Source organism: Cynocephalus volans, chromosome 14 (assembly GCF_027409185.1).
Source record: "Cynocephalus volans isolate mCynVol1 chromosome 14, mCynVol1.pri, whole genome shotgun sequence".
NCBI classification, from domain to species: Eukaryota; Metazoa; Chordata; class Mammalia; order Dermoptera; family Cynocephalidae; genus Cynocephalus; species Cynocephalus volans.
The window spans coordinates 24,189,153-24,201,545 of record NC_084473.1 but is presented as its reverse complement, the minus strand read 5'-3'; the positions used below and the strand labels follow the sequence as shown (position 1 = coordinate 24,201,545).

The 12,393-nt window shown below is 48.2% G+C and overlaps 1 protein-coding gene across 3 annotated transcripts in view; it reads right to left on the bottom strand.

The window, feature by feature from the left end:
• The window catches only part of EFR3B (EFR3 homolog B), an 88,895-nt gene extending 77,839 nt beyond the window's left edge, over window positions 1-11,056 (bottom strand). For all 3 annotated transcript variants that reach the window (XM_063078043.1, XM_063078044.1, XM_063078045.1), the window contains exon 1: window positions 10,951-11,056. In XM_063078043.1, coding sequence (XP_062934113.1) covers window positions 10,951-10,957 — 7 coding nt within the window. In that variant the 5' untranslated portion in view covers window positions 10,958-11,056. The remainder of the gene's footprint in view (window positions 1-10,950) is intronic.
• Window positions 11,057-12,393: the final 1,337 nt, after the last annotated feature.

The following is a 12,393-nucleotide window of genomic DNA, read 5'->3' as shown; positions in this document are numbered from 1 at the left end:
TTTTGTGAAACTTGAATGAATGTAAAGCAGGAACAGTGGTAGGCAGCACTCTGAAGGCACATGACTCACCTACCCCTGCCCCAGCATACTTGTCAGCATGGGCCATCCCACTGGACAGGACACTAGGACAGACACTAAATTAACAAAGGGATCATTATCCCTGTCTTACCAATGAGGAAACTGATTTCTAGCCAGGTTGCATATAGAACCTGAGTTGGCAGCGCCTACATTCCCACCAAGATCTTTTGAAAACTCCTGCGCTGGGTGCACCACCAGCCCCTACCGCCTCAGCCATGGGACAGAACAGCCACCCCAACCCACTCCCAGAACGTAAGAGCTGGGAAACCCTTCAAGAGCATCCAATCCAGTTCTCCCAATTTATGGATGGTGAAACTAAAGCTGAGGAAGGTTGAGAATCTTGCTCACATTCATACACAACAGAGCCTGCATCAGCCCTGATGGCCACCTCTCCTCTGGGGCCAGAAATGTCCTTGATAAAGCGGAAGGATGGTGTTGTCAAAGCTCAGCATCACCCACACCTCTCCAGAACACTCAGCTCTGTTCTTACCCGATAGTGTTGTCTGGGGGAGAAGAGGACATTTCTAGCAGTCCTGTGGGACAGCTTTTGCACAGTCAGCCGTGTTTACTGTATTTACCAGCGGCTAGGCCCAGGCCTGCGAGTAGCACCAGACACTTTCAGAAGCTGGATGACAACCATGGGAAAACCCTGCTATTTCTTCCCTCTTCTGCCTTGTCTGTACTTAACAGCAAAGGTGTGCATACCTGCTGTGGCACACACTGCCCCTGCACTCTGACTCCATCCAGAGGCATGCAAAGCTGCGTAGTCGATCATCATTTTGGCTTGGTGTTTCCAGGTAAGGAGAAGCAGATATTTGCCTCAAAGGGCCTTTTCATCTTTCTTGTTTTGTAAAAGAACAATGCACAAATGATATGAATAGAAATCAACATAAAGATTTACCCAAAAGTACACCACTAAATGACCTCCCTTTTTGAAGAAAAAATGATGACATTTATCCTGAGCTCCCCAAACCAAGGAGGAGATATGTGAGAAGCCTCCCTGACTGCCTTGCCCATCTCAGCAGGTAGGCCCAGTGGCTTTTTCTCATGACTGGCTCTTCAAAGTGGAGGAAAAGTCAAATTGTTATCCTCTGGTACAGCCTTTACTGACACAAAATTATAACCAATACGGAAAGGCACATTAAGATGGTGAAATATTATTGCCATCACTACAGGATTCTCTCTGACCTTAGAGAAATCTCCAGCCCATCATCATTGATACCTTGGACACCAGGGCTGCTATGTATGCATGCATGTATGTATGCATGTATGACTGAATGAATAATACATATAAGTACTTTATAGTTCAATGCAAACATTTGAGCTCTTACTATATACCAAAGTTCTAGATGCTGTGGAAATTAAAGCTGATTAAAATAGAGATTGTGTCCTCAAGTGGTTCACAGATCTATTGTGTAAAGGAATAAATGACATTCACCATGACGAATAAATGACAAAAATAACAGTAAAGTATAAGATACAGCAGGGGCCTGAAGAAGGCTTGGTGGGAGGCTGCAGAGACTGGATTTTTCCAGCATCCATCCTGTAAGCTCCTGCTCAAGAAGCATGCCTCCTGCACACATTGTGAGAAGCTGGGAATGCACCACATTATTACAAGTAGGTCCTTTCTGAGATCTTCAGGCAAGATCATAATAAATGTTCTTGTAATTTAGGGATTATTTTTCATGCAATTTATAAACATTATTTCAAGTATTATCCACCTGAAAGGAAGGTTGGGACATGGAAAGAAGTCTTTCTGAATAGTTATGATTGAGATAGAAGCTCTGTCAAGCTAAGAATCTAAGGCTCCTGATTCCTGGATGCTTGAATTTATCTGGATCCTTCCATTTGATAATGAGAAAGTTAGCACTTGAATCTGGGAGTCCTAATTCTCAGATTTATAGACAGACTACTCTGTCAGGCTAAAGGACATTGGGGTACTGAGCTTAAACGTCCGTATGGGTGCCTGATGAGGACTTCATATAACCCAAGTGCTAGATGAAAAGCCACAATGAAACAATGTAAAATCTACTAAAATATTCAGTTTAGAATTCTCTTGTAGTGAAATTCGCTGTCTGGTGTAAGACACTTGTAATTGCCATCAAATATAAAAAGCAGTTTTTAATCTCACATGCAACTCTGTGAATGCTTGCTTAGCAGGCAATGGAGGGAACGAACTTGAACGAGCTGCATGACCTTGGTCAAGTTATTAGACTTCTGAGTCTCAGCATCCTTGGCTCAACCATAGAAATAATGACATTCACCTCCAAAGGGTTGTTCTGAACTGAAATAATGAATAGAATGGCATAGAATAAACACTGATAAATTTTAGTAATGTATATAAATTTAGAATAGTCTAAGGATTTAGGTAAATATGTCACCTCTGTCCTCTGTGGTCTAAAGGATTTTCTCGTCTTTCCAGTGTAGGGATGAGAGGGACATGGTCATGGACTGCGGCCTGCAGGTGGCCCTCCAGGAAACAAGGAAGTGCTCAAGGTAATCAGCATTACGGTTGTCCCCTCTCAGGGCAGACACCACTGAGGCAGGCACCCAGCTTGCCAATATTGCAGAAGCCCTGTTTTTATATTCATACTATCAGACCTTTCTGACTAAGGATTTTAAAAACTACAGTTTAAATACAGCATATCCATCCTTGTATGCAGGGATTATCATTGTTTCTGGAAAGGGTATGGCTATGTTCCAGAAGCATCCATAAGACTTGCTTGGATGGCAATATCACTTTTCACAGGTACAGTGCTCTGCGATGTAAGTACATGTATACAGTGTAGACATTATCTCACTTGACACCTTCACCACAACCGTGTGGGTGAGGCAGACTAATTATCCCCATTTTCCAGGGGAGGGAATGGGCTCAGAGAAAGATGAACTGTTCAGGGTCCTATGGCTAGAAGGCAGCTGTCTGGGACTTGGACCACTGTCCCTCCCTTGATTCTAGTCTGGCCCATATACCACGCAGCTTTGCTGTCTAAGCATGAGAGATCTGCTCAGGACTGGGGCCCGCCCCACACTGCTCAGTCCCAACACCTCCTCTTATAGGCAGCAATTGCTGCATCCAGACTGCCTGGACCTGAAGATGTAGGGAAGGAGTTTCAATTCACAGACTATTGCAGAAGCAGAAGCTCCTCCTGCTCTAGAAGATTGCTTGGTCTCTGCTCTTCTCCAGGCCAAGCACTGACCAAGGACCAAATCTCTAAGAATGCTGCCAATCCAGGTACGCATGTGACTCGGCATCGGTTGGGACAGTCCCACTCTGCTTTGTCTGCCTGTGTCTCTGAAGCACACGCCCATGCTTCCTGGCTTTTCATGACACCCTCTTGCATTCTGTCTTCCACGCTCACCGACCTGCTGTCCTGAATCCTCTTACTACTCCTCATTTAGGCCCCCAAGGCTCATCCTGGGACCCTTTCTCTCTTTGACAAAGCAAAACAATGAAAAGGGAGGTGGGAAAGTTACCAAGAGGTAGGGGCTCCATCCAGAAGTGAGTGTCCCCAGCTTTGCTGTTGACTGGCCTGTGACAAAAGAGAAGGCATATCCTGCTCAGCAGTTCAGCCCTGTCCTCTGCATGCTCCTGCTCTTACCAAATTAACACATGTGAATCTGTGAAGTACAGGGAGCTCTGCAAAGTCCTATATTCTCTGGAATTTTCAGAATATTCTGAGGACAGTGTGATGGGACAGGGGTGTCGAGTGGAGCTGTAATGTCTAGTTTCAAATCCCAGACTTACCACATCGCTGTGTGGCCATGGGCAAGTTACTAAAGCTCTCGATGCCTCAGTTTTCTCAGTTCTAAAATGGGAATAGTAATACTTAACTCAGAGTTTTGGGAAGATTAAATCACATAAATGTGCTTAGAATACTGTTTGGCACATAGCAGTGCTCAAGGAATGGAAGCTACACTACTAATAATTGTATTGTTATTCACAATACATCAAAGGCTGAAATATGTAGAGGGTCAGAGGTTACAAAGAGGTCAATTTAAAAGAGGACATCTAGCTCAGGAGCCATTCATTCCACAAGGTTTTTGAGCACCTGCTCTGGAGCAGGCAGCGTTCTCTGACCTGAAGATATAATAGGGAACAAGAGAAATGAGTTCTTGCTTTCATGGAGCTTATATTCTAGCAAGGAAAACAAACAAGAGAAACATTAGATAATGAGAAATGGCTATGCAGTGAATTAAAATAAGGTACCTGAATGCAAGTGACCAGACTGCCTCCTGAGATTGAGAAGGCAGCACCAGCTTCTCCAGGGAGCAAATTCTCAGAAGACTCAGCTCTCCACAAAAGAGAAATAATATCCACAGCTGCAAAAGGAGGCAAGAGCCTCAGTAGGTCCTGCCTTATGGCAAATCAGGAAGGCAGCCAAGAGTAGGGCCAGGGGCAATTTCACAGTGGGGAATCAGAACCCAGAAACTTGCACTTGGGCCAGACTTAATATCCTACAAACTGGTGTAGTGCAGATTAAGGTGACTATATTTTCAAAAGAAAAAAATCTAAGTTAGACCAATATTTGTGAAATATCCCCTCTTTTTGGGTGAACTCCTCTCAGATCTTAGCATCCCCCCCAAACTGCATTTGTCCTAGGCAATTGCATTTTTAAAAAAATTTTATGGATGCTAATGAATCTTCTAAATGACTTTGCTCCTCTTAATTTTGGCCTCCAGGAAGCTCAAAACTGAATTTGCAATGAGACTGGCTTGTATGCATTTTTTTTTTCTGAAATAAATTTATTCCTAACTTAACTTATTTCTGTTTTAGAATTTCTTTGCTTTGATCTCTGTTTATTGTAGCACGTGTGTGTGTGTGTGTGTGTGTGTGTGTGTGTGTGTGTGTGTGTAAAACATATGCCCTGAGTCTTCTTTAAAACAATTTAGATTATAATAAATTCATAGCTCCAGGTAATTCAGTACCTATTTCAAAATCAACTATTTTTTATATCTGCTTATATAATCCACCTTTTATGTAGCATGGAAATGTTTTTTTAAAAAAGTTTCAATGCGCCTCATCCTTCCCTCCACCACCACCGACACACACACACACACACACACACACACACACACACCCCTCCTTTAAGGGGGCCAACGTCTTCGTTGCATATGCACAGTTGTAACTTGTGGTCCAAAGCTTCCTTACTCCTTATGCCACCACCTGTGGCTGCGACAACCGTCTCTTCCTCTGCTTCTCTTTATTTTCACATCACCCCCCACCTTTTCTGCACAGTGCCTCCAGCTTCATTTCCCCAAAACTGATTTAGCAAAAATCAGTCCTTTAACAGTTTAAAACCTTCAAAAGCTCTTACTGCTCAAGGATAAGTGAAAAGTCCTTACCCTGACACCACCTCCTCATACATCACATAATGTTCCACCTAAACTCTATCCCACCCCATGCGGTCCCTCTGGGTCCCCCGGACAGGTCTTTCCCGTCTCCCTGCACTTACTCACACTGGTGCCTCCACCTGGCATGCCTTCCTCCCTTCTCTGTCCCCCAGCCCCCAGCACAGGTGCCAGCTCTCCTCTGAAGCCCTCTCAAATGGCTCCCCCTCACCCTGGTCTCTTCCACTTGGAGATACTGCTGACTGACCATTTGATGAGTAACTCCATTCCACTTTGCAAAACTTTGTGCAATTTTACTGAACTTATTTTTTGTATCATTTAATTTTTTGCATGTTTTATACTTGTTTGCCCACTTAAATTCTAATCATCTTGATGAGAAGGACTTTTATCCATTTCTGCATCCCTCATGATGCCCTATGTAGTATCATAGGTAGTTGGCACTCCACAAATACTTGATAGCATGTGTCTATATTCCTTCAAAACACAGAGCATAAAACAAATGACAGACAAATGGTAATATCCTCAAGAAAAAAAAAAAAAAAACACTCATACTCCCATGACAATTCACTAAAATGCAAATGCTTAAAAAAGAAAGGAAGTGTTTAGCTTCACCAGTAACAAAGATTGTAAACTAAAATGATATAAATTTTCTAGCAAATTAGCAAAGATTGGGGGAGAAAGTTTCAATATTTAATGCTCTTGAGAGTATGGGGAGTTAGATACTCTCCTAACTGCTAGCAGGAATGTAATTGATACAAAATGAAAACAATTTGACAATCAGTAACAAGTCTTCAGAACGTTTATATACCTTGACCGACTCATTTAGAGGGCTACAGGTAAGGGAAAAATTCCAAAGCTCAGAGAAAGCTTTGGGCACCAGATACTCCTCCAAGGGTCATAGTACAGAAACTTTATGAATACCCACAAAAACACAATAAGGGAAATATACATCCATTCAGTGGCCTGTTACATGCCATTAAAAATGGCAGCCAGGGAGTTTCTAACACCTTGAGGGCAATGCTTATATTCTAATGCTAAGTGGAAAAAAATAGAATACAAAATTATGTAAAATGAATGATTCCAACCACATCAACAAATGTATGGGAGGAAAGATATTAAACAGTAAAAGTTGTTATATTTATTTACTATATTTCCCAGATTTTCTAGGATTTGGATGATTACCAAGAAAAAAATTTTTTTTTAATTAAATCTTTTATTTGTTCGATACAAGGAACAGTTTCACAAGCACTGTTCTTAAACTTATAAGACATAGTTTTTAATCTGTTTGTTTATATTTTGGCCTTTTAAAAAAAATTTAAAAACAGAGAAGAGAGCATCGGAGAGAGGGAAGGGGGAAGTAGTTGCAGCTCTCTTAATTAATCTCTGCCATGAGGTGGGCATTGTTGCCATCTTTTCAGAGCCAGTAAATGGGCTCAGAGAGGCTCAGGTCCGAGGTTACGCAAGGGACAGAGCTAGAGTTCAGACCCAGGCTGTGAGGTCCTCAGTGCCCCTTCTCCATCACACCTGGGGTAACAGCAATGATGGAAAAAGATAGAAAAGGGCGAAAGGAGGAGAATGCAAAATTTCAGTGGTAATTTACATCTTAATATAAAAGGTTGGCTTTAGTTGGTAGGATTTTGGATGATTTTTTCCGCTCCTCTCCCATATGTGCTGTAAGGTGATGTTAACTTTTTATTTTTATTCATGTTCAAGAATAAAACTGCAACAATATGAATTTGCTGAACTGTTAGCAGCAAGAGAGAAAACAGGCTCTACTCACCTGGCCCCGCACTCCTAAGGGGAATAAAGGAGTTGGGGGTGGGAATAGGAGGGGCCAGGCCGCACAGCTCCCACATGCACAAGCCACACACGGCACCATGGGGCTGCAGAAGCCTCAAGATTTGAGGGAGGAGGTTGGAGCATGTGTGTGCACACACCAGTGTTGTGTTGTGGATGTCATCTGATAAGGAGCAGCAGTATCTATGGAGATTTCTGCAAAGGGGAGCCTTTGCACCTCTGGGGGCCTGCCTTACCCTGTCATTTCTCCACCCCATTCACAACAGTTTCACTTACCAAGTAGGAAGCTCCATCAAGCACATTTTCAAAAAGTTGCATACCATTGCTATTTCCCTCTATTCAGCATTCTTAATCATAAAGCAGGAAGAAAGGCATAAGTTAAGGTTGGGCAGCATTTAGAGGTGAGGAGAAATTAGTTAGCGCAGCTTTTGTTTTAGTGGGATCTGGGAGATTGGCAAAATTCTTTCCAATCGCTCTTCATGGCCAGCTGCCCTAATTCTGGAGGGTAGTATTTCTGAGAGCTCTGTCTCACCTCGGTGGGTAAATGGGAAGCTCCCAGGCAGGAACATCACAGCTCCATCCCAGGCGAAAGAAACAGAGAAACTCCTGGCTATACAGTTCTAACAAAAAGGAAAACTAATGGGAATCCATTTCTGCAGAGAATTTGCCCATGATCTTCCCATCCCAGCACAAACTGCTTTTTATTTTGCCATGTTCCCTGTCAATCCCTGCTTGTAGGCATAAACAAGACTTTGGGAAGTCACTTGTGTCCTTTTGGAGAGCCATTTCCAGAAAGTAGTGGAGGTTTAGGGTAAGAGAGTGGTGAGGAGGCAGCTGGGGTGAGTTTGGCAAAGGGGAAGAAAGAAGGAATGCAGTTCAGTAGCTTGGCAGCTAGCAAAGTCAAGGTGATCTGTGTGTGTAAACGGGGGTGGGAGGTGATGCAAACAGGCACATGCAGGAGCTGGCAGAGAGGAAGAGGGAGGGGGACAGGCTCTGAGCAACCTGTCTATGAGTGCAGAACCTCTATGATGCACTGTCACACCGCTGCCCAGCTCTGAGGCTCACGAAAGACCTGGGAGGTAGATGGGCATTTCACCATTTTATGCAGAGACTTAATTCTGAGACAACCCCACTTGCCTAAGGTCACACGGCCATAAAGTGGCTCTGGGATTGGGATGGGCTGCCCCCAGGTCTAGGATCTTTCTGTTGCAGATAACGTTGTGCCCTCTGGCAAAGACAGGGGTCCCTAGTCTCCCATAGGCAGAAGGAAGAAAACGGAGGAGACCAAGGACCCTAATGAGCGTTCACCTGAGGCACCCGGGGAAAATATGGGGCCCGGTGTGTTGGGGGTGGGGGTGGGGGGTCGGGGAGCACTGAGCCAGGGGCCCGTTTTCATTTTTCCCTGTTCTATCTAACTGTGTCACTTTGGAAGAATCACTTGGAAAATCTGAGAAAATAAGAACAATTATAGAAAGTCTATGATTCTATGCCCTCCCAACCTCCCTACTCCCAACTTTTTTCATCACTCTATTGACATTTGGGGAGAGTATAATCACAAGTATCACGTGGACCTTTTCTTTTCATGAAAAAGTCAAGAACATACAAAAATCCAGGCAGATGAGCACCCCACCCCCTCAAAAGTGGGTTCCCTCTTACACCTCCTAAGACTAGGTTTTGCACCAAGTGACACTCAGTAATAATCTCCTGCCCAGCACTGGTGTGAATTTTTTTTTTTTTCTTTTCTTTCTTTTTTTTTTTTTTGCTCCAGGCAACTGAACAGAAGCTTCCTTCATTAGAATCTTTCTATGAATCATTCAGGGTAAGTACCATCTCTATTTGCATCTAGGGAAATAAAAACATGTTATAAAAGAGAAATGAAAATCTGTGGTGTGTCCAAAAATAGCACCCAGATAGGGTGGCTTCTCAGTTCACCTTTCTGTACCATCCAGCTCTTCTTTGACTTGCTTCATGCAACAGAGGCAGACTGGGACCCTCAATTCTTGGATATCCCTGATAAGTTACTAATTATCCTGGACTAAATGCAATTGGGTGGCCCAGCAAAGCCAGGGTTCCTAATTCTGACCAATTCTGATGGGTCTGTCCTAACTCCTTCCCCACTGCAGGTGCCCCTGCAGTCACATGCTTTTGTCAAATGATCTGCAGCTTCAGGCTGCTCCCTCTGCAGAAAAGAACAGGGAGAAAAACAGAGGGGAAAATACACACACACACACACACACACACACACACACACACACACACACACACACACACACACACACACACACACACACACACACACACACACACACTCTCTCTCTCTCTCTCTCCCCCCTCCTGGGAATCTCACAGCCTGCACTTATAGAGCACAACTGTTTACCCAGAGTCCCCACTGGTCAGCCTCTGAGGTCAATTTTCCCCCTCCCCCACTTGGTCCATCCAAGAGAAATTATACTTGCTGAGGGGACCTGCTGATGTCTCAAGCTGGCTCAGAAATGCAGATGTATTACCAACTGGGCAGGGAAGGAGACTAAAAAGTTGAGTCTCTCTCTCGCTAAATAGGGGGCCCACCAATCACTTAGACTTTCCACCAGGCTCTTGGCTTCCTCTGCGTCTAACAAACTTTGTGACTCACAGTCTGTGCAGAGGCAGCTGAGCAGCCTTAGTGATGGGTTAAATCGGGAACATGCTCTTCTCCAAACTCTCTCCCCTCAGGTGCAGCCTGAGCCCCCATCTGCAGCGTGGGTGGGAGGTGAGCACAGCTCCAGTTCTTTTGCTGGCTCTAGAATAGCTGCCAGACCTGACTTCTGATGGACTTGTGTCCGTCGAGATCACACAGGCACACACACAGCCCCCGGAGCGTCTGGAGGCTCTGAGATGCGGTCCATGCCTAGACCGGTTTGGGTCTCCAGTGCTGCACCCATCACAGCAGCAATGAGGGACCCGGCACGCTCTCCTGTCCTCACCCACACTGCCTCCAAAACCAGAGCAATCCTGACAAATGGTCAAGCAGAGCCGGGCATGGCGGGGGGCTGGCTAACTGTTGCACCCCGGTTGAGGGGACGGCTGTGGGAGCGGGGAAGGGAGGTCAGGGCGGTGCTGCAGCCTCTCAGCAGCGTGTCCCCCTTCACCACTGCGGAGGGCAGATCTGGAAGTTAAGGAACCTGGACGCCACGGGCAGGTGGCAGGGCAGGCAGAGGCCAAGTGCATCCAGGGCGGCGAGATGAGGCTCCCAGCGCGGGCCCGCGCCCCGGGCCTCGGCACCGCCGCCGCCGCCGCCTCCCACGTCCTCGGGGCCGGGCATAAGGCCGGCAGCCAGCGTCTCCCTCCACCCCGGACCGGCTTCCCGCATGAAACTCCCAAGCACAACCCGCTTTTGTTAATTCTGCAAATGCTGTCACACGACCACCTCCGCCGACACTCCCTGTCTGCTCTACTCCAAGACAGACCCGCTTTCCCCCGAGTCCCCTCGGCCCCGACGGACACCGCCCCCCGCCCCAGCGCTCGCACTCGACCGGCTCGAAGGACCCCCGGGGACCCCAGGATCCCCCGGCCGGAGGCATCTTTGTCCTCTCAGCTCAGCACAGACGCGCGCGCACGGAGCCACCGCAGCAGCCCAGCCGGGCACCGGGCCGGCGCCCTCGCCTGTCGCCGGGGCCACGCAGGGGGACGACGGAAGTTTGCGGCGCCGGCCCCCGCGGGCCGAGCCGGGCGCGGAGCCCTCCTTACCGTACATCTCGGCGGGGAGCGCGTCTCCCGGGAGGCCGGCGTCGCCGCGTCGCCCGCAGCCAGCCCCCGGCGGCGCCGGCCTTTCATTCACAGCCCGGGCGGGCGCGGGCGGCGGGCGGCGGAGGCCCGGGCGAGGCGGGCGCGGGCGCGGGCGCGGGGTCCGGGCGCCGCCAGCCCATTCAGCGCCGAGGCCGGCTGCGGCCGCCCGCGCTCGGCTTCGGGGCTCGGCGGCGCGCAGGGGGCGTGGCTATGCTAATGAACCCCGCCCCGCCCCGCCCCCCAGACACCGAGTCCGGGATGCTCCTTTTCCCCGGCTGTCGCCCCCAGGCCTGGGCGCCGGTCTCCGGACTGCAGCGCTCGCTGCGGAGGCCCCCAGCCGAACTCCCCGTCCTGTCGGAGTGCCCGGGCCGACGACTGAGGTCTCCCCTAAGCTGCCCGCCCCGAGGTCGGCAGGGGCGCTGCAGGCTGCAGGTGTAGCCCTGCCCCGGCCTCCTAGGCTGAGCCGGGGGGCGAGAGGAGGAGGAATTGGGGGCAGATTCCTCAGCACCCCCTTGGCTCCCCAGTCTCTGCCGCAGCCCTCGAGCCCCAGGGGCGGCCCTCCCAGCCACTCCTGGCCGGCCGCCTGCTGCAAAGAGCGTCCTTCCTGGACCAGGTACACAGGAAACGCACCCGCTCCCAACCCCCACGTGCCGCAGGAAGTCCGCTTGCTTTCCTTCTCCCAGATTTATACGTGTCACTCGCAAGCTTTGCCGCCAGGATCCTCTCCAGCGGTGCCTGGGGCCGACTTGGATTCCATCTCCACCTGCATGTCCCTGTGAGAAACAGGAGGCCCGGGCGCCGCCCCACACCCTGAGGGTCTCTCCCAGCCTAGCTCGGGGCTGCGCTGCGGCGTCCCATCCAGCCTGTCTACATTTCACGTTGCCCCATGGATGAGGCTGTTTGTTTGTTTGTTTTCCCTCGCTAGTAGAAATATTCTAAGAGAAGTTAGAGGGAGGGACCTAAACGATAGTGTGATGCTCTTCACTGCACTTCACACTTAACCTTCGGAGACTAATTCGTGCTTCGTTTCCTACATAGACTGGGCTGTGCCTGTCGGCCAGTCATCTACCCTCTCTGAACCTTGGCTTCCTGCAGGACTGTTGGGAAATTTGAATAAAACCTACATGAAAGTACACAGTAGGCGCTCACGTATTTATTTTCTTTCCTTCCTTCCTGGCCCAAGGCAGGGACAGAGCCATGAGAGAGTCCAGGTTGCTGGACTCTTGAAACAGTGCTCTCTCTGCTGTACCCAAACCATGTTTCCTTGTTCTCTCTAACCCTAACCCCTCCTCAAACCCCGCCCCCCTGGCTGTTTCCAGATTTTGTTCCTGTTCCTCTTTACTCTCCTGTTTGTACCTCTTTACTCTCAGCAGCAGGCCAGCCCCAGAGGCCCCATAGGAAACT